We start from the raw sequence: 21,325 nt of genomic DNA, 5'->3' as shown, positions 1-21,325 counted from the left end.
CTTTCATTCAGTCACATGGATAACCATCTTTTCAGATAAAAACAAACAACACTGCCTGACATCACCTGCATACCTTCCATTTGTCTTTCTTTCTATTATCTCCCATTTCAATTTTTATCTTGTATTTATCTCTCTCTGTCTATGAAAAACTCATACACCAGGTTTACCAACATAAAGAATACTCACTTGTTGAGCGTTCTCACATTTATAATCTAGCACAACGACACCTATATAAAGAATTAGACGCCACAATTACGTTTCTTTATTTTCTATTCACTTTCTTATCTAAACTTAAGCTGTCATAACGAGCTTTTATTGATAAAAAATGAAATATGTTATTCAACTATTATCAGAATAGCATGTCTGCCTTAAAGAAAGTGACTTTCTATTTATAATTCGTTGTTATCAGTTTAACTCAAGTCAATCTTCAGGTTTCGTCAAACAGTAAAACATATCTCGGTAAAGTTACATAACAAAATAATTTCTACTCAAATAGCCATCTCTATGATACATAGCGAATGTAGATGGATAAATCATCACAGCTTTACAGGCAGGTAAGCCAGAAAGATACAATATCAGAAGAACCCTAGTCATTGAGTACAAGGAAGGAAAATATGACCCTGTCAAACAGCAGGAGAAGAAAAACATGCCTTTCTTAATAATTCTAAACAGTGTTTTCTTACAGTATCAAAATAAATACGTAAATTATTAGCAATTTCGATTGTAAGCTTTATTAAAGGAATGATATTCAAGAATGTTTATAAACGTTTATTAAACAAAAGATAGTCTAGATTGCTAGTAAGCTTTTATCACAGGAATAATATTCAAGGTTATTTTTAAACTTTTATTAAATGAATAATACTCTAAATTGTTTGCAAGCTTTTATCAAAGGAAGCATATCCAACGTTGTTTGTAAGCTTTTATCAAAGGAATGATATTCAACGTTGTTTGTAAGCTTTTATAAAAGGAAATATATAGAAGGCTGATTGTAAACTCTTTTAAGTGAATAATACTCAAGATAGTTTGTGAGCTTTTATCAAAGGAATTATATTCAAGGTTGATTGTAAGCTGTTATCAGAGGAATAATATTCAAGGTTGATTGTAAGCTGTTATCAAAGGAGTAATATTCAAGGTTGATTGTAAGCTGTTATCAAAGGAGTAATATTCAAGGTTTTTGTAAGATTTTGTAAAAGGAGTGGTATTCAAGATACTTTGTAAGCTTTTGTTAAATGAATAATAGACAAGATAGTTTGTAAGCTTTTATTAAATAAATAAATGTCAATATAGTTTATAAGCTTTTAATAAATGAATAATAGTGAAGATAGTTTGTAAGCTTATATTAAAGGAATAATACTCAAGATAGTTTATAAGGTTTTAGTAAATGAGTTATAGTCAAGATACCTATTAAGCTTTTATTAAATGAATGATTTTCAAGGTAGTTTGTAAGCTCTTATTAAAATGAATGATATTCGAAATTGTAAGCTTTTAATAAATGAATAATAGTCAAGTTAGTTTCAAAGCTTTTATCAAAGGAATGATAATCCAGATAGTTTGTAAATTTTTATTGTAGTCAAGGTTGTTTGTAAGCTTTTAGTAAATGAATAATAGTCAAGATAATTGAGATTTTATTAAATGAATAATATTCAAGGATGTTTGTAAGCTTTTATTAAATGAATAATAGACAAGATAGTTTGTAAGCTTTTATTAAATAAATAAATGTCAATATAGTTTATAAGCTTTTAATAAATGAATAATAGTGAAGATAGTTTGTAAGCTTATATTAAAGGAATAATACTCAAGATAGTTTATAAGGTTTTAGTAAATGAGTTATAGTCAAGATACCTATTAAGCTTTTATTAAATGAATGATTTTCAAGGTAGTTTGTAAGCTCTTATTAAAATGAATGATATTCGAAATTGTAAGCTTTTAATAAATGAATAATAGTCAAGTTAGTTTCAAAGCTTTTATCAAAGGAATGATAATCCAGATAGTTTGTAAATTGTTATTGTAGTCAAGGTTGTTTGTAAGCTTTTAGTAAATGAATAATAGTCAAGATAATTGAGATTTTATTAAATGAATAATATTCAAGGATGTTTGTAAGCTTTTATTAAATGAATAATAGTCAGATAGTTTGCAAGGTTTTATTTAATGAATAATAGTCAAGATAGTTTGTTAGCTTTCATTAACTGAATAATAGTCAAGGTAGTTTGTAAGCTTTTATTTAATGAATATTATTCGAGATAGTTTGTAAGCTTTTATTAAATGAATGGTTGACAAAATAGTTTTTATATTTTATTAAATGAATAATACTCAATATAGTTTGTAAGCTTTTATTTAATGAATATTATTTGAGATAGTTTGTAAGCTTTTATTAAATGAATGATTGACAAGATAGTTTTTATATTTTACTAAATGAATAATAGTCAAGATAGTTTCTAAGCTTTTATCAAAGGAAAAATATTCAAGGTTGTTTGTAAGCTTTTATTATATGAATGATATTCAAGGTTGTTTGTAAAGTTTTATTAAAGAAATGATATTCGAGGTTATTTGTAAGCTTTCATTAAATGAATGGTTTTCGAGGTAGTTTGTATACTTTTCATGACGCGTAAATGTCTTTGCACCCTTTTACTAGATCGTGCCTTACGATGTTTGTTGTTACGTATAAAATACGCGACAGCAAATAGCCTTGTCGTTCAATGATTATTACTACATAATTTTACTTCTTAACCGACACTTTGTTTTTACTGATGAAATACCGTGTTTGTTTCTTATTGGGAAGTTTTTATTAGTTAGACATAGGAGGTGTAGGGTATCCTTTTATATGCTTGTCACATTTCAGTTATTTACGTTTTGATTATTCAGACGACGTTTGGACTGTTTGGAAGAAATAAATTATGCCCAAATCATATTACTCAGTTCTGATAAAAAAAATCGGCTGAATTTTGCATATGCTTTATATTCGTTTTTAGTAATCGCTATACAACCTGTATTTCAATAGAATACATTAATAAAAACATCACGCGCTTAGCAAAGTAGAAATGCTTCGAATTATAACAAAAAATAAATGTTTAATTGAAAATACAATTTCTTTTCATCGAATAGATTAATAAACTTTCTCTGTTAAATAAAAGATTTTTAACAACGCAATACATATTTCACCTAGCATTTGAACTGATAAAGTGTAAGTTCGATGACGCTGAGGTTTCTAAACAAGTAATACGAAAGCTGAGTTATTTTGTAGTTTTCTTTCTTTTAAATTAGAATAAGGTGTGTTGTCAACTTCTTTTGGCACTTGAAATTAAAAGTAACGAATGGTTTTAATATAACTACATAAATTAGGCTTAAGTGTTAAACAATTATATCATATTTGCTTCGCGAATTAACTATCAAAGTGGAAACGTATTAATAACGTGACATCTTCAGTAACGATTTTCTGAAACACCCCACACTGATACCGTACCTTCCTTACGTAGAACTTAATTTATCAAAATGTATATGAAAACTATGTTTATCAATAAAGAACTATTTTAAAGTAAAAATTAGAATACAACGAGAAGTTTTCTTTAAATATCTACCTTATTAAAATGTAAGTGAAAACTACTAGGTTTGTGATTCATTTACATTTCTCACCAAGTTCGAAGCACGAACAAAACCCATTACATGTTTTATTGCTTCAGGGAAATGTGTTAACACTTTTCGTTATTAATAACAAGCATAATTATTTCCTGTAAGTTACCACTAGTTACAGGCAGTAATTACCAAACGAAACAACCATTTGTGATGATCGACCTTCTGTTAAAGAGGCGGCGGCGGTGGCCTTTGTTGTAGATTTCTCAATGGTAGGATTTCTTAATTTAGTCACGTGATCTTAGAGTGAACAGTTCCGCTATGCAAAATTTACGCAGTTGTAGAGAACTATCATATACTAAAGAACAGACAACGAAAGGTAGGATTACAGGATTACCAGTTTACAGGAGAATCACTCGCAGACTAAAGCGATTTTTAAGCCATTTATATTTTCTTGTACCTCTCACTTTGTTTAATGCTTTTATTATTAATACTAAATAATGAATTTTATAATAGAGCAAAAATTATGCCTCAAATACCCATCTCTACCATTAACGTAAACATAAAGCATCTTTAAAATAACTTACATCATATAGGAAAAATTAGAACCATCTCATCTTTAACACCAAGGTAAACATAAAACATTTCTGTACTTATATCATATAAGAACAGTAACATCCATCTCATCTCTACCACCAAAATAAGCATAAAATATCTCTATACTTACTTATATCATATAGAAAAGTTAGATCCATCTCATTTTAACCATCAAAGTAAACAGAAAATATATCTGTACTTACTTATATCATATCAATAGCATCCATCTCATATCAAAGAACATCTGTACTTACATCCATCTCATTTTTACCATCAAAGTAAACAGAAAATATATCTGTACTTACTTATATCATATAGAAAAGTTAGATCCATCTCATTTTTACCATCAAAGTAAACAGAAAATATATCTGTACTTACTTATATCATATACGAACAATAGCATCCATCTCATCTCTACCATCAAGGTAAACAGAAAATATATCTACTTACTTATATCATATACGAACAACAACATCCATCTCATCTCTACCATACTTATATCATATAGGAAAAATTGGATCCATCTCATCCTTATCATCAAGGACAACAAAAGGCATCTTTATAATAACTTATATCTTATAGCAACAATCAAATCCATCTCATCATCACCACCAAGGTCCAAAACATTTCTATAATAACTTATATCACATAGGAAAAATTACACTCATCTCAACTTCACCATTAAGATAAACATAAAAAACCCTTGTAATAACTAATATCGTATGGGAAAAATTAAATCCATATCATCATTACCATCAAGATAAAAATAAAATATATCTATATTTACTTGTATCACAGAGGAACAATTAGATCCATCTGATCTTTACCACCAATGTAAACACAAATTATCTCTATACATATTTATATCATACAGGAACAATTAGATCCATCTGATCTTTACCACCAATGTAAACACAAATTATCTCTATACATATTTATATCATACAGGAACAATTAGATCCATCTGATCTTTACCACCAATGTAAACACAAATTATCTCTATACATATTTATATCATACATGAACAAAGAAATCTATCTGACCTTTGCCATTAAGAAAAGTATAAAACATATCTAAACTTACACTATGTATAGGAACTAATAAATCCATCTCATCTTCACTATCAGGATAAACGTAAAACAACTCTATAATTACTTATATCACATAGCAAAAAGTAGATTCATCTCATCTTCACCATTAAAATAAACATAAAACATCTTTATACATACTTATGTCATATAGGAACAATTAGATTCATCTCACCTTTACCATCAAGGTAAAAATAAAATATGTCCATACTTACTTATATCACAGAGGAACAGTTTGATTTATCTGATCTTTACTATCAATGTATACACAAATTATCTCTATACTTACTTATATCATAAACGAACAATTAGATCCATCTCATGTTTATCATCAAGGTAAATATTAAATATGTCTATACTTCCATATATAATATAGGTACATTTAAATCCAGTTCACATTTACCATCAAGGTAAACATAAAACATTTTTATACTTAGGTACTTATATCATAAGGGACGGATAAGGTCCACCTCATCTTCACCATTCCATCTCAGGTAAACATAAATATACCATCATGGCAAACACAAAACATCTTTATAATAACCTTTTCATATAGGGAAAATTAGATCAATCTCATCTATACCATCATGGTAAATATAATACGTTTCTATACTTACTTCTACCATATACGAAGAATTAATTCCATCTGATACTTTATATCTCCACTAACTTATATCATAGAGGAATAATTACATCCACTCATCTTTACCATCAAGGTTAAAATTACATATGTCTATACTTACTTATATCATATAGGAATAATCTCATCTATATCTTTTAAAATTTTAGTTGTTTATTTGACACTTATTTATGACACCCTTGATACAAGGACTAGTAAAAAGATACATACAGTAATAATCTCTTTATTTTACTTGTTCGTAACACTCTTGATTCAAGGACTAGTTTGAAGATACATGTAGTAATAATCTCTTTATTTTACTTGTAACACTCCTGGTTCATAGACCAATTTGAAGATATATGTAGAAATAATCTCTTTGTTTTACTTGTTTACGATACCCATTATTCTAGGACTGGTATGAAGATAAATATTGTAATAATCTTTTATTTTACTTGTTTATAACGCCCTTGTTTGAAGAACTTGGTTGAAGATACGTGTAGTAGTAATTTCTTAATTTTACGTGTTTGTAATACCATTAATCAAAGAACTACTTTGAAGACATGTGTAGTAATTATCTCTTTATTTTACTTGTTTACAACAACCTTGAATCAAGGACTAGTTTGAAGATATATCTTTAATAATCTTATTGTTTTTGTTTATAACACTCATCATTCAAGGACTACTTTGAAGATACATATAGTAATAACCTCTTTATTTTACTTGTTTATAACACTTATATTTCAAGGACTAATTTGAAGATATATCTTATAAATATATATCTCTATATTTTACTTGTTTAAAACACTCGTGTTTAAGGAATTACTTTGAAGGCAGATGCAGCAGTAATCTGTTTATCTTACTTGTTTATAGCACCGTTGATTCAGAACTTGATTTTATTTTGTAACACCTTGGATTTAAGGGTTAGTTTGATGATACGTGTAATAACAAACTCTTTATTTTACTTGTTTATAACACTCATCATTCAAGTTCTTTTTTGAAGATACATGAAGTAATAAATTCATTATTTCACTCTTTTTTAACACCTTTCGTTCAAGATCTAGTTTGAAGATACATCTAGTAATAATCTCTTTATTTTACTCGTTTAAAACTCTCCTGATTCAAAGACTACGGTGAAGATACATGTTGTTGTAATTTCTTTATTTTATTTGTTTAAAACTCTCTTGATTCAGTGAATAATTTTAAGACATATAATAGTACTCTAATTATTTTTCTTGTTGATAACACCTTGATTCATAGACTAGTTTGTAGATATACTTAGTAATAATTTCTTTGTTTTGCTTGTTTATAGCACCCATGATTGAAGAAATACTTTGAATATACGTATAGTAATAATCTGTTTACTTTACCTGTTTATGACAACCTTGATTCGAGAACTAGTTTGAAGATACATGTAGTAATAATCTCTTTACTTTACTTTTTCATACGAAACTTGATTCAAGTACTAGTTTCTATATACATGGATAAATAATCTCTTTATTTTACTTCTTTATAACACCCTTGTTGCAAGGACTTGTGTATAGATGGGTTTAGTAAAAATCTATTTATTTTAATTTTTTATAACCCCCTTGATGAAAGGACTAGTCTCAAGATACGTGTAGTAATAACCTCTTTATTATAGTTCTTTATAACACCCTTGATTCAAATATTAGTTTGACATTACATATGGTAATGATCTGTTTATTTTACTTGTTTATATCACCCTTCATTCAATTACTAGTTTGAAAACATTTGTAGTAATAATCTCTTTATTTTGCTTGTTTATAAAACCTTGGTTCAAGGACTACTTTAAAGACAGACGTTGTGTTAATCTCTTTATTTTACTTTTTGATAATACCCTTTATTGAAAGACTAGTTTAAAAACAAGTGTAGTAATAATCTATTTGTTTTACTTGTCAGGTACTAGTTTGAAGATACGTGTAGTAATAATCTCTTTATTTTACTTCTGTATAACACCCTTTATTCAAAGACGAGTTTGAAGATACATGAAGTGGCAATCTTTTTATTTTACTCGTTTATAACACCCTTTATTAAAGATACATATATTGAAGTGTGAAGATACATATAGTAAAAATCTTTATTTTACTTCTTTATAAAACTATTGATTCAAGGACTACTTTAAAGACAGATGTTGTGGTAATCTCTTTATTTTACTTGTTTAAAACACCCATGATTGACGGATAACTTTGAAGACGGATGTAATACTTATCCATTCATTTTACTTGTTTATAACATCCTTGATTCAAGGATTAATTTGATGTTACATGTAGAAATAATCTCTTAATTTTACTAGTTTAAGACAACCATGACTCATATATTACTTTGAAGAGAGATTTAATACTGATCTGTGTTTTTTACTTGCTTATAACATTCTTCATGCAAGTACTAGTTTTACTTTTTCATAACAAGTACTAGTTTTACTTTTTCATAACACCCTTGATTCAAGGTCTAGTTTTAAGATACCTGTAGTAATAATCGGTTTATTTTAATTGTTTTTAACACCATGGATATAACGACTAGTATGAAGACAGAAGTAGTAATAATCACGTTATTGTACTTGTTTATAACACCGTTCATTTAATGTATAGTTTGAAAATATATTTAGTTATAATATCTTTATTTTAGTTGTTTATAACGCAATTTATTCAAGGACTATTTTGAAGATGTATGTAGTAATAAACTCATTATTCTACTTCTTTACAACACCTTTCATTCAAGCTCTATTTTCGAGATGCATGTAAAACTAATCTCTTCGTTTTACTCGCTTATAACAATCTTGATTCAAGGACCGGTTTGTTGGTATATGTAATAATAATCACTTTGTTTTATTTCTTTATAACACTCTTGATTCATAGTCTGGTTTGAAGATACGTGTAGTTATAATATCTTTATTTTACTTGTTTATAACACCCTTGATTCAATGATTAGTTTGAAAGCAAGTGTAGTAATAATCTTTCTATATTACTTGTTTATAATATCAATTATTCAAGGACTAATGTAAAGATACATGTAGGAATAATCTTTTTATTTTAGTTGTTTATGACACCCTTGATTCAAGGATTACTGTGAAGACAGGTGTAGTAATATTCCTTTTTCTTTTACTTGTTTATAACACTTTTGATTCAAGAACTAGTTTGAAGATAGATGCAATAATCTCTTTATTTTACTTGTTTAAGGCAAACATGATTCAGGGATTACTATAAAGAGAGGTGTAATAATAATCTGTTTATTTTACTTGTTTATAACATCCTTGATGCAAGGACTAGTTTAATGATTAATGTAGTAATAATTTATTTATTTTCCTTGCTTAAGACAAAATATTTCAAGCATTACTTTAAAGAGAGATGTAATAATAATCTGTTTATTTTACTTTTTATTTTATTTCTTTATAACACGCTTGATTCAAGGACTACCTTGAAAACAGATGTTGTGGTAATCTCTTTATTTTCCTTTTTGATAATGCCCTTTATTCAAAGACAAGTTTCAAGACAAGTGTAGTAATAATCTATTCGATTTACTTGTTTATGCCGGTCTTGATTCAAGTACCAGTTTGAAGGTACATGGAGTATTAATCTCTTTATTTTACTTCTTTATAACACCTATGATAATACTCAAATAAAAATAATATTTAATCTTCTCTTTACAAACATTTTGCTGAGTTTTTAGGATTTTCATATCCTAGTAAACACGTTTGTACATAGATACCACTATATTTCACGTAATCTAGTAAACAAGTTTGGACATAGATACCACTATATTTCACGTAATCTAGTAAACAAGTTTGGACATAGATACCACTATATTTCACGTAATCTAGTAAACAAGTTTGAACATAGATACCACTATATTTCACGTAATCTAGTAAACAAGTTTGGACATAGATACCACTATATTTCACGTAATCTAGTAAACAAGTTTGAACATAGATACCACTATATTTCACGTAATCTAGTAAACAAGTTTGGACATAGATACCACCATATTTCACGTAATCTAGTAAACAAGTTTGAACATAGATACCACTATATTTCACGTAATCTAGTAAACAAGTTTGGACATAGATACCACTATATTTCACGTAATATAGTAAACAAGTTTGGACATAGACACCATTATATTTCACGTAATCTAGTAAACAAGTTTGGACATAGATACCACTATATTTCACGTAATCTAGTAAACAAGTTTGAACATAGATACCACTATATTTCACGTAATCTAGTAAACAAGTTTGGACATAGATACCACTATATTTCACGTAATCTAGTAAACAAGTTTGAACATAGGTACCACTATATTTCACGTAATCTAGTAAACAAGTTTGGACATAGATACCACTATATTTCACGTAATCTAGTAAACAAGTTTGGATATAGATACCACTATATTTCACGTAATCTAGTAAACAAATTTGGACATAGATACCACTATATTTCACGTAATCTAGTAAACAAGTTTGGATATAGATACCACTATATTTTACGTAATCTAGTAAACAAGTTTGGACATAGATACCACTATATTTCACGTAATTTTTTTTTTCAAATATCAACCTTGTGTTCTGTTTTATTAGCTCCAAAGCCATCAGGACGACGTCCACGTAAACCGGGAGTAGAACGTAAGCCTCGCCAGGCCTACAGTGCTAAACAGCTGGAAAGACTAGAAGCAGAGTTTAAGGTTAGCTATTTATTTTTCAGTAGTGAGTTCAAGAGAAAAATTAAGACGTTTTTATTACAACAAAATCACTGTTACATTACAAACGTAAAGTTCTGACAGAATATTGTTTTAACTACACAAACATTTCGTAAGCTAAGATTTTTAAAGTACATTAATTTCTTAAAGGTATTTGGTGACTTTCGTAATCACTTAAATGCGTATTGTGAAGTGTATGTTTACAATATTCAGTGATATCCATGGTAAATTACTGCATGTTGTACAGTATGTGTTTATAATATTGAGAGAAGTTCATGGTAGCTTTACTTATATTGCACAGTGGGAGTTAATAATATTCAGTGACGTCCATGGTAGCTATACTGTGTATTCTACAATGTGTGTTACAATATGCAGTGACTTCTAGTGTAATTTTACTGCGTATTGTACACAGTGTCTGTTTATAATATTCAGTGACATTCAATAGTCAGGACGTCCATGGTACGTATATAGTATGTTATTTACATGAAATCAGGTTACGATTAGTTAAATTACTAATTATATTTATCGATTCAATTTAATATGAACAAAACATAAAAAAACACTTTTAATGTGATATGTTTTAATTTCATTTTGAAGTGAGTTATAACTTTACAAGAGCAATATATGAAAATAATTGTAATGGTTCTTGTTTTCTCTTGTATTAATATTTTCTGATATATACTCTTCAAAAAAAGAAACGCAAAAGGGATATTTTTGTTATATTAAAGAGAAATATATGTAATAACGTTACAAGCTCAGAGTATGTGATGTTACACGTGTTAAGGCACTGATTGTCAGACCAAAATGATTTTTCACCAAAACGCATTCGTGTCCAATAAATTTGTTTGAGAGATCTGCATGTTCTGCAAGTTCAACATGTGCAAAATCCCTGTAAAAGTGACAGGTTCTCGGTTTCCATAGCTCAGTGTTAAGCCACCGACACGCAATACTGTTACGCCAAGACTGACTGAAGCACAACGCAACAACGTTATTGGTCGCTTGAAAGCAAACGAATCTCGATCGGATGCTGCCAGAGCTGTGAATGTCCACCCAAGCACTGTCACAAGGCTATGGAATCGTCACCAACAACATGGATCAACTTATGACCGTCCACGATCTGGCAGACCTCGTGTGACCACTCCCGCAAACGATCGCTACATCCGGTTATGTCACCTTCGGGATAGGACCACCACTGCGACATTTACTGCCGCAACCATATCAGGGCTGCGTAGGATTTCCGATCAGACCGTACGCAACCGTCGACGAGATTCTTAGGCCCCATGTGCAACCCATCATGGTGAAGCTCAACGACGTTTTTCAACACGACAACGCCCGTCCTCACACAGCCCGACTCACCACTGTCTTCTTGAGACACCACAACATCAACGTTCTTCCATGGCCCTCCAGATCACCAGATTTAAACCCCATCGAACATCTTTGGGACGAGTTGGACCGACGTCTGCGACAGCGACAACCTCAACCGCAGACTCTACCTCAGCTTGCAGCAGCTTTGCAGGCTGAGTGGACAGCCATTCCACAGGATGTGATTCGTCATCCCATCGCTTCCGTGGGCAGGAGATGCCAAGCAGTTATTGATGCTCAAGGGGTGCATACCCTTTATTGACGTTGAGTGACGTTAAACGTCAACCAGTGAGCGTGGACTTCACCTTTGCAGACTTTGGATGTTTAGCAGTGAATGTGCAAAGTTTCACACATGTCATACAGAACTACCCGGAATAAACTTGTTAACAATGTGTCTCAAATTTTGCCTTTTGCGTTTCTTTTTTTGAAGAGTATATTTTATTGATTATTCTTTTCTTGTGAATTTCTATTTTGCATGTTTTTAATAAACATATTTTACAATAGTCACTACGAAGACTCTTGAATAAAGAAATAATTACGTGTGATAAATACATAGGTCTTATCCCTAAAGTTTTCAATACTTTTCACTGCATTTTAGAAGTTTAATATTACCTGCCAACCATTCATATGCAGAGTTGTGACAAAAACTATCAATTATTTCTTTCATAAATAATCGTTCATAATTGTAATTCTTATATTATGTTTCAGTCTTACATTGAATGCGATCATTATGATCTGTTTCAAATTTTCTGAATTTACAAAACATTTATTGAATAGTATTCCTTCTTCAAACATTTTAGAAATCACTCATTTTTATAACAATCTGCTGAAGTGTATTAAAAATAGATAAACGTACAAAAACATGTAGCAACTATCTTAAATTTACAGACTTTATATTAGCATTGAAACATATTTTTTTAATATATCTTTTTATGTTGCTAAGTGCATTGTATTTGTTTTGGTCTTTTGTTGTTGATTGTTTGTATTAAATAAACGTTTGACAACTATAATTACCTTGACGGTTCTAAGTATTATTTTTTATAACTCTATTGTTATTAATTTTTCTATATATCAAAATGAGTTGAAAAGTACCTTTGTGTCTCTACAGGTATTATATTTGTGCTGTAACGTTGTTCTTTCTTTGGTGGATTTTTTAAATTTATTTCCTGGAAATAATTCAGAGTCTAGTCCATACAAAATATAACAAATTAACTGATTTCTTAATTAACGTTTCTACAGACTGTCTTCACTGTCCACAGTTGTAGTTCAAGTTTACAAATGATTAACAAATAAACATACTTGTACAAATTCATGGTTGATACACACAAACAAAAATATTCACTCTACTAGCTAGAAAAACTATATCTCCTTACAGTGTTCCCTCGGCTTCATTATCGATGCTTTAGTGACACTTAATTTATAATATATCCTTCAAAGTACCAACAAATTTGATATCAAATTACTTTGAACGTTCTAGGCCTACTTATTGTTAACATCATCATTCTTGTTGAAAAAACAAAGTTCAACATTAAAAATGTAACTTACAACACTGTTCTTGCTCTGTTTCTAAATTATGAATCCAACTAAGTTTTCTTAAGGTTTTGTTAACTCTGTATTTTTTAGTTGAACTTTATACCCTTCCCTTAAAGACACCCTTCTTACGTTCTAGGTTTAATGCTTGATTCGAAACTTATAACAATTACCTTATTTTGATAGAAGTATTTTTATTGCAGTTTTTGGCAACATTACACTTCATGTTATATTTAAAATATTAATTGTGTTATAGTTTATTTCAAATTAACTAATTCTAAAACTAATATTTACTTTGAATGAACTCAAGTTTAACTGGTACATATTTTACATGAAGAGTAGTTCTGTTTTAGTGTTACAACATCTAATATTCACGTAACTTCCAGATGACTGTTAGTAGCCTAACTACATCTTAAATGAACTCATCGTCAGCTGGAGAACTTTCTTTAAAGACGTTAATGTTTTACCTGATCCTCTAATATTCATATACTACAAATCTTGCCTACGAATCTTCCTGGCTAAGATAATAGAACAAGCCTTTTTCAGTCTCCAGCTCAGATCTCTTCTTTCCTCCTCATCAGAACTAGATGCTTCTTTGTGGTACGACACTTCAAACCTCTTGAACATTGCAACTACCAATGTTTGATACTTGTTATGGTTCTCGGATGGAAGGTTACTTAAGATTCGCAAAGTAATACTTTTTTATGGATGATAAGATGTGTGGTTTTTGTTGTCCACTACTCCACTCCTTCACTCTGAAAATTATTTTAAACTCTGAATCCTGTGGTATCTTTCCATCATAGCTCGTTGGTTTCACTGATGACCATTCTTGAACTGGCTAACTGAATATTGAAATTGGATTTAGTGGTGTCATGTTTGAACTGGTCAAAGAATGTCATTCAGTAACAAGTAACATAGCAGTAGTGGTTATATGTATTGATTAGATGAGATATCTTATTTCATATTCAGTAATAATACACGGTGTTTACATTTGGAACTCTGAAGAGGGTTTATAGAGAGCGTGGCCAGTTCAATATTTGGGTTTGATAATTCATTTCTCGGATGTCTTATTCTGTCTCTAATGCTCTTTTCTACGTCATTTATACTTTTCTTTACTTCCATTTTTTAATTCGTTAATTTTGTCATTGTGCCTTTTCAATATTTTTTTCAATTTATTGTTCTAATTACTCTGTACATCTACAATCCTTTCAAGGAACTTGTATTCAATCAGGTTTAGTTTTGATTTTTAAACGATTCGTCTCTTTTCTTTTTACTTCCTTTCTTTAATATTTTGATCATCTTCCGATTTCCTATAAATTTTCTTGTTAGCCATATTTTACTTTTCAAACCTATTTCCGATTTTCTATACATTTTATTGTTGGCCATATTTTACTTTTCAAACCTATTTCCGATTTTCTATAAATTTTATTGTTGGCCATATTTTACTTTTCAAACCTATTTCCGATTTTCTATAAATTTTATTTTTCTCATGTTTTATTTTTCAAACCGACTTCCGATTTCCTATAAATTTTATTTTTCTCATGTTTTATTTTTCAAACCTACTTCCGATTTCCTATAAATTTTATTTTTCTCATGTTTTATTTTTCAAACCTACTTCCGATTTCCTATAAATTTTATTTTTTCTCATGTTTTATTTTTCAAACCTACTTCCGATTTCCTATAAATTTTATTTTTTCTCATGTTTTATTTTTAGATCTTTTTCTTCTTTTTGTGTTCCTTCTTTCTTTTTCTCTTTTAATTTTTTATCAATTTCCTTTATTTTCTGTCTATTTCTTCTTTGTCTTTTCTGTATGTTTTTTTCTCTATTGTTATATCATGTCTATCTCAGTCTGTGCCCTTATGTTTTAACATGTCCATCTCTGTCTGTGCCTTTATGGCCATGGTCTTCTTTAACATAATTGAAGTTTAATCAAAGTTCTATTTTATTTTCTCCCAAATAATTCCTTCTCGTAACACCAGTGTTGTATTGTTATAATTTTATAGCTGTTTTTCTAAATGATTTTTCTAAATTTTTCTAAAATAATTCAAATAACTTTTCCATATAAATGATAATAAATTAATTTATTTCTTCTTGACATGAACTAGACGTTAGTGCACTCGACTTGTAATCAATGGGTCTCGGGCTCTAATCCCACAGACAAACATATTCGTTTTTCAGTTGTGGGAGTGTTATAACGTGATAGTCAAACACACTTCTTATTGTTAAAGAGTAGCCCAAGAGTTGTAATAAATGATGTTGATTAGATGATCCTACTCTAGTTAGGGACGGCTAGCGCATCGATCCCTCCAGTAATTTTGCTCGAAGTTTGAAAGAGAATAAAACTCCTTTCTTAGCATTTTGTCTTTATCTCACAAACTGCATTCAGTGTTCATGTCTGTGGGTTACGTTTACAACTAACTCTAACTGCATTATACTAACATTAAAAATAAATTTACTTCTATCGTTTCTTGCCTAAAACAGTCCTCTGCCGTAAAAATCAAACAAAAACACCGACCAATAGAATCATAATTATTCTAGAATATAATAGCAAATCCCTAAAATTTCCTTGTCCCATCCGACCTAAGTACCGTTATCATCATGTTCATGTCTCGCAGCTCCCTCTAGCTGACACAAAGTAAATTATGTATATACCTTACAAGTTTTGCATGGGTCTACTGTTATTGATTTTTTTTTATTTCAGTGTAGCTTCTCTGTGTTTCTGCAGACAATATATATATTCTTACTGATTTTATATTTCGTACCAGTCTGACAAGTAATTCAGCGTTTTTACATACATTAACGACATTTAATGTAAACTACTTTCTTTACTTTAACCAAGTTTCACAATAAACTTTATGTGTTAGAACAAACATCATCATTGTATGTTGAATTTTTAAAGAATATTTAAAATTATTTTCGCATACACTCACGTGTTTCAACAGACATTGTAGTTGTAAAGTTCGACTCATATTAATTTAGTCTAACTTGACAAGTACATTTATCTTTCTGCAAACATTATTTTTTGTACGTTTATCGTTCTACACTTGTTATATTTCAGATTACTTGGTAAGTAACTTAATCTCTCTCGAGACATTAACTTTATATATTCATTGTTTTTATTATTTCGGAATAGGTTGACAAGTACCTTAGTGTTAATAAAAGAATGGAATTATCAGCAGCTTTGAGCTTAACTGAGGTTCAAATTAAAACTTGGTTCCAGAACCGCAGGTAAGAAGAAATAAAATAATAAGTTTTTAATTAACTCTTACCTCCGTTAAACCGATATACTAAATCACTTTATCTCACACCTACCTCCGTTAAACCGATATACTAAATCACTTTATCTCACACCTACCTCCGTTAAACCGATATACTAAATCACTTTATCTCACACCTACCTCCGTTAAACCGATATACTAAATCACTTTATCTCACACCTACCTCCGTTAAACCGATATACTAAATCACTTTATCTCACACCTACCTCCGTTAAACCGATATACTAAATCACTTTATCTCACACCTACCTCCGTTAAACCGATATACTAAATCACTTTATCTCACACCTACCTCCGTTAAACCGATATACTAAATCACTTTATCTCACACCTACCTCCGTTAAACCGATATACTAAATCACTTTATCTCACACCTACCTCCGTTAAACCGATATACTAAATCACTTTATGTCACACCTACCTCCGTTAAACCGATATACTGAATCATTTTAGCTCACACCTACCTCCGTTAAACAGATATACTAAATCACTTTTATCTCACACCTACCTCCGTTAAACGGATATACTAAATCGCTTTATCTCACACCTGCCTCCGTTAAACCGATATACTAAATCACTTTATCTCACACCTGCCACCGTTAAACCGATATACTAAATCACTTTATCTCACACCTGCCTCCGTTAAACCGATATGCTAAATCACTTTATCTCACACCTACCTCCGTTAAACCGATATGCTAAATCACTTTATCTCACTCCTACCTCCGTTAAACCGATATACTAAATCACTTTTATCTCACACCTACCTCCGTTAAACCGATATACTAAATCACTTTATCTCACACCTACCTCCGTTAAACCGATATACTAAATCACTTTATCTCACACCTACCTCCGTTAAACCGATATACTAAATCACTTTATCTCACACCTACCTCCGTGAAACCGATATACTAAATCACTTTATCTCACACCTATCTCCGTGAAACCGATATACTAAATCACTTTATCTCACACCTACCTCCGTGAAACCGATATACTAAATCATTTTACCTCACACCTAACTTCGTGAAACCGATATACTGAATCATTTTACCTCACACCTAACTTCGTGAAACAGATGTACTGAATCGCTAACTGAATATACTAACATTTCATTGTACAATAATATCGACAAACAATAAATAAACAATAATTGCTCAGTGCCTTCTCTGAGTACAGTATGGAACACATTATAACCTATATTTTTACAGCCCTGCAAATTCTTTGAAACAACATCTGCTGCTAAGACAAATATTATAATTGAGAAGAGTAGACCTCGTGTTTATATAGTGAGCAGATTTTATACTTCTGTTATTTAGTTCGAAAGGTTCTTTAATGTTACATTGATAAAATAAACAATTACTTATATTTTCATAATAATCAGAGAGAATAAAGAACTTATCATTTTTCTCCAATTCAGGCTATATTAGCATCCTTAAAACCCCCACATTTCTGTATTTTGTAGTTCAAGCTATATTAGTATCCTAAAAACACCCACTTTTCTGTATTTTGTATTTCAGGCTACATTAACATACTAAAAAAATTCCACATTTCTGTATTTTGTAATTCAGATTATATTAACATCCTGTAAACCCCAACATTCCGTGTTTTGTAATTCAGGATATATTCACATCTTAAAATCACCCACATTACTGAATTTTGTAATTCAGGTTCTATTAATATCCTAAAAATACCCACATTTCTGTATTCTGTAATTCAGGACACATTAACATCCTGAAATCCTCACATTTCGGTTGTTCGTAATTCAGGCTATATTAATATCATGAAAACAACCACATTTCTCTATTTTATAATTCAGGCTATCTAGACATCCTGAAATTCCCACATTCGTGTTTTTTTAATTGAGGCTATCATCACATTATGAAAAACCCACATTCCTGTCTTTCGTAATTCAGGCCATTTTCACATCGTGAAAACACCCACATTGCATATTCAGGCAAAATTAACATCTTGTAAACCCCCACATTTCTGAGTTTTGTAATTCAGACTATGTTAGCATTCTCAAAACACCCTCATTCCGTATTTTGTAATTCAGGCTATATTCACATTCTGAAAATCCCCATATTCCGTGTTGTGTAATTCAGACTACATTCGCATCCTGAAAACATTCACATTTCTGTCTTTTGTAATTCAGCCGTGGGGGCGTATAATGTGACGGTCAATCCCACTATTTGTTGGTAAAAGAGTAGCCCAAGAATTGGCGGTGGGTAGTGATGACTAGCTGCCTTCCCTCTAGTCTTACACTGCTAAATTAGGGACGGCTAGCACAGATAGCCCTCGTGTAGCTTTGTGCTAAATTCCAAAACAAACAAAAAAATATTTTAGGCTATCTCCACTTCTCTACTTTCTGAAAACCTCCATATTCAGTGTTTATAATTCAGGCTATATTAGCATCCTAAAAGCTCCTCACTCGGTTTTTCGTAATTCAGGCTATATTAACATGCTCAAAACCCCCACATTACATGTTTTGTAATTCAGGCTATATTCACATCCTGAAAACCCTCATATTTCGTGTTTTGTTATTGAGTCTATATTAACATCCTGAAAAAGTCTACATTTCTGTATTTTGTAATTCAGGCTATATTAACATCCGATAATCCCCCACATTCCTCTGTTTTGTGATTTAGACTATCTGCACTTGTGGAAAACCTTCGTATTCCGTGTTTTATAATTCAGGCTGTATTTCCATTCTAAAAACCCCCAATTCCATGTTTTGTATTTCAGGCTATCGTCACATTCTGAAAACATCCACATTCATATGTTTTGTAATTCAGGTTATATTAACATCTTGAAAACCCCTACATTCCGTGAGTTGTAATTCAGGCTATATTAACATCCTAAAAACCCTCACATTCCGTGAGTTGTAATTCAGGTTATCCTCATATCCTAAAAATAATACCAGATTCCTGTGCTTTTAATTTTATTTATTCTCACATCTTAAAGAAACAAACATGCCTGTGTTTATAATTTAGTTTATCTTTACATTGTAGTGTTGCTAGTATTGTAATTATTTTATCATAAAGTTGTTCGATTTTATTGCTGTTTTAATTAGAATGACAAGATATATATTTCCTCTCTTGTGTCGATTTCCAAACTAGAACGAAATGGAAGAAACAGATGACCGCTCGTATGAAGATGGCCCAACGACAAGGCATCTGGTCAGCACCATACTTAACAGCAAGTCATGCCTTTAGTCCTTTTCTAGGTTCCGCAGGAATAAGACCTCTTCTGGCCTCGGAAGAGTCTACTTCTGCCATGGGTCTGGTCTGTGGAAATGATTCTCCAGTGTCAGAGCAGGGAAAAAAAAAAGAATTACCCTAATAAGAAGAACAAAAGGGAAACATACTCATAAATGTGCACATATATATAATAATTTATTATTTGGACTTTCTACTCTAAATGACTGGCAATGAAAACAATTGAATTTTTACACTACAAACATGTTTGTCAATTATTACTGGTCAGTGTTGCAGCAACACATCACTTCGTGATTTAGACAGAAGCAAAGATTCGTTCAAACAAATATGTTTAATCCGCTGTGCAAGATGAAAGTAAAAGACAATTTGTTAACCATTCATGTTGTTAAATGTTTTGGCAAACTTTCAAAATTCTCCGTTTGATATGTCTTGATAATCTTAGAATACATGTTTCAATAGAAGCAACACCTTACGTAAAGTAGACAAATCACGGACGAAAAACTTTCTCTCATCGTGTTTGTCTTCCCCCGAAAAAAATAAGTGATGTTACAATATTAAAATATATGTTAAGAAAAACTGCTCTAAGTCTATGAACTTTACTGTGTTTGAAAGGAAAGGTACTGTATGTAGCTTTAGCGTGATTTTGTTGTTATACTGTTACAATTGCACTAGTTTTGTGCTCCATTTTGATATATTGTTATTATGAAACTGATTTTTAGTAAATTAAGTTTCACGATGTAGTTTAGGTACACGTTTTATAAAAATACCATAAGAACTTAAGCTCCCATATATTCTATATTCAACACAAATAGTACTACAACTATGAATATACAACTTATAATTTTATTTACGTTTATACAAACGTCTCATTACAAATTACGTTAAACAGTCAAGGATATTAAACGTTAAACTGTTTACCTTATTTTTTAAACACAAATCACGAAGAAGATTAAAACCAAACTTTTCTTTCGTTAACAACAACAATTTAAATGATACTAAAAACAGAACATTTCCAACTGGAGATAGCTTTAAAAAACAAAATCAAAATTTACAACACAGGATGGTCAGTTCGATTCATTGTTCAGACGCAATTACTGTACCTGAGTACAAATGGTCATCTTGGTTTATTATTTAAGTGTGTTTACTGGTTGTACCTGAGTTTAAGTGGTCAGCTTGGCTCATTATTTAGAGGTGTTTATTGGCTGTACCTGAATGTAAGTGGTCAGCTTGGTTCATTATTTAGAGGTGTTTATTGGCTGTACCTGAGTGTAAGTGGTCAGCTTAGTTCGTTATTTTTTGTTTATTTGCCGTGTCCGAGCGCAAGAGGTTACTTTGACTCAATGTACACGTGT

At 30.5% G+C, this 21,325-nt stretch overlaps 1 protein-coding gene across 1 annotated transcript in view; it reads left to right on the top strand.

Annotated features, from left to right (window-relative positions):
- Positions 1-20,724, top strand: part of LOC143242314 (uncharacterized) — a 34,007-nt gene extending 13,283 nt beyond the window's left edge. The window contains exons 2-4 of the mRNA XM_076485675.1: positions 10,463-10,566; positions 16,608-16,702; positions 19,875-20,724. Coding sequence (XP_076341790.1) covers positions 10,463-10,566; positions 16,608-16,702; positions 19,875-20,097 — 422 coding nt within the window. The 3' untranslated portion in view covers positions 20,098-20,724. The remainder of the gene's footprint in view (positions 1-10,462; positions 10,567-16,607; positions 16,703-19,874) is intronic.
- The last annotated feature ends 601 nt before the right edge of the window (positions 20,725-21,325 follow it).

This window comes from Tachypleus tridentatus, unplaced genomic scaffold, assembly GCF_004210375.1.
Source record: "Tachypleus tridentatus isolate NWPU-2018 unplaced genomic scaffold, ASM421037v1 Hic_cluster_2, whole genome shotgun sequence".
In the NCBI taxonomy this organism is placed as follows: Eukaryota; Metazoa; Arthropoda; class Merostomata; order Xiphosura; family Limulidae; genus Tachypleus; species Tachypleus tridentatus.
Note: the sequence above shows the minus strand (reverse complement) of the source record. Positions and strands in the feature narration are given on the sequence as shown.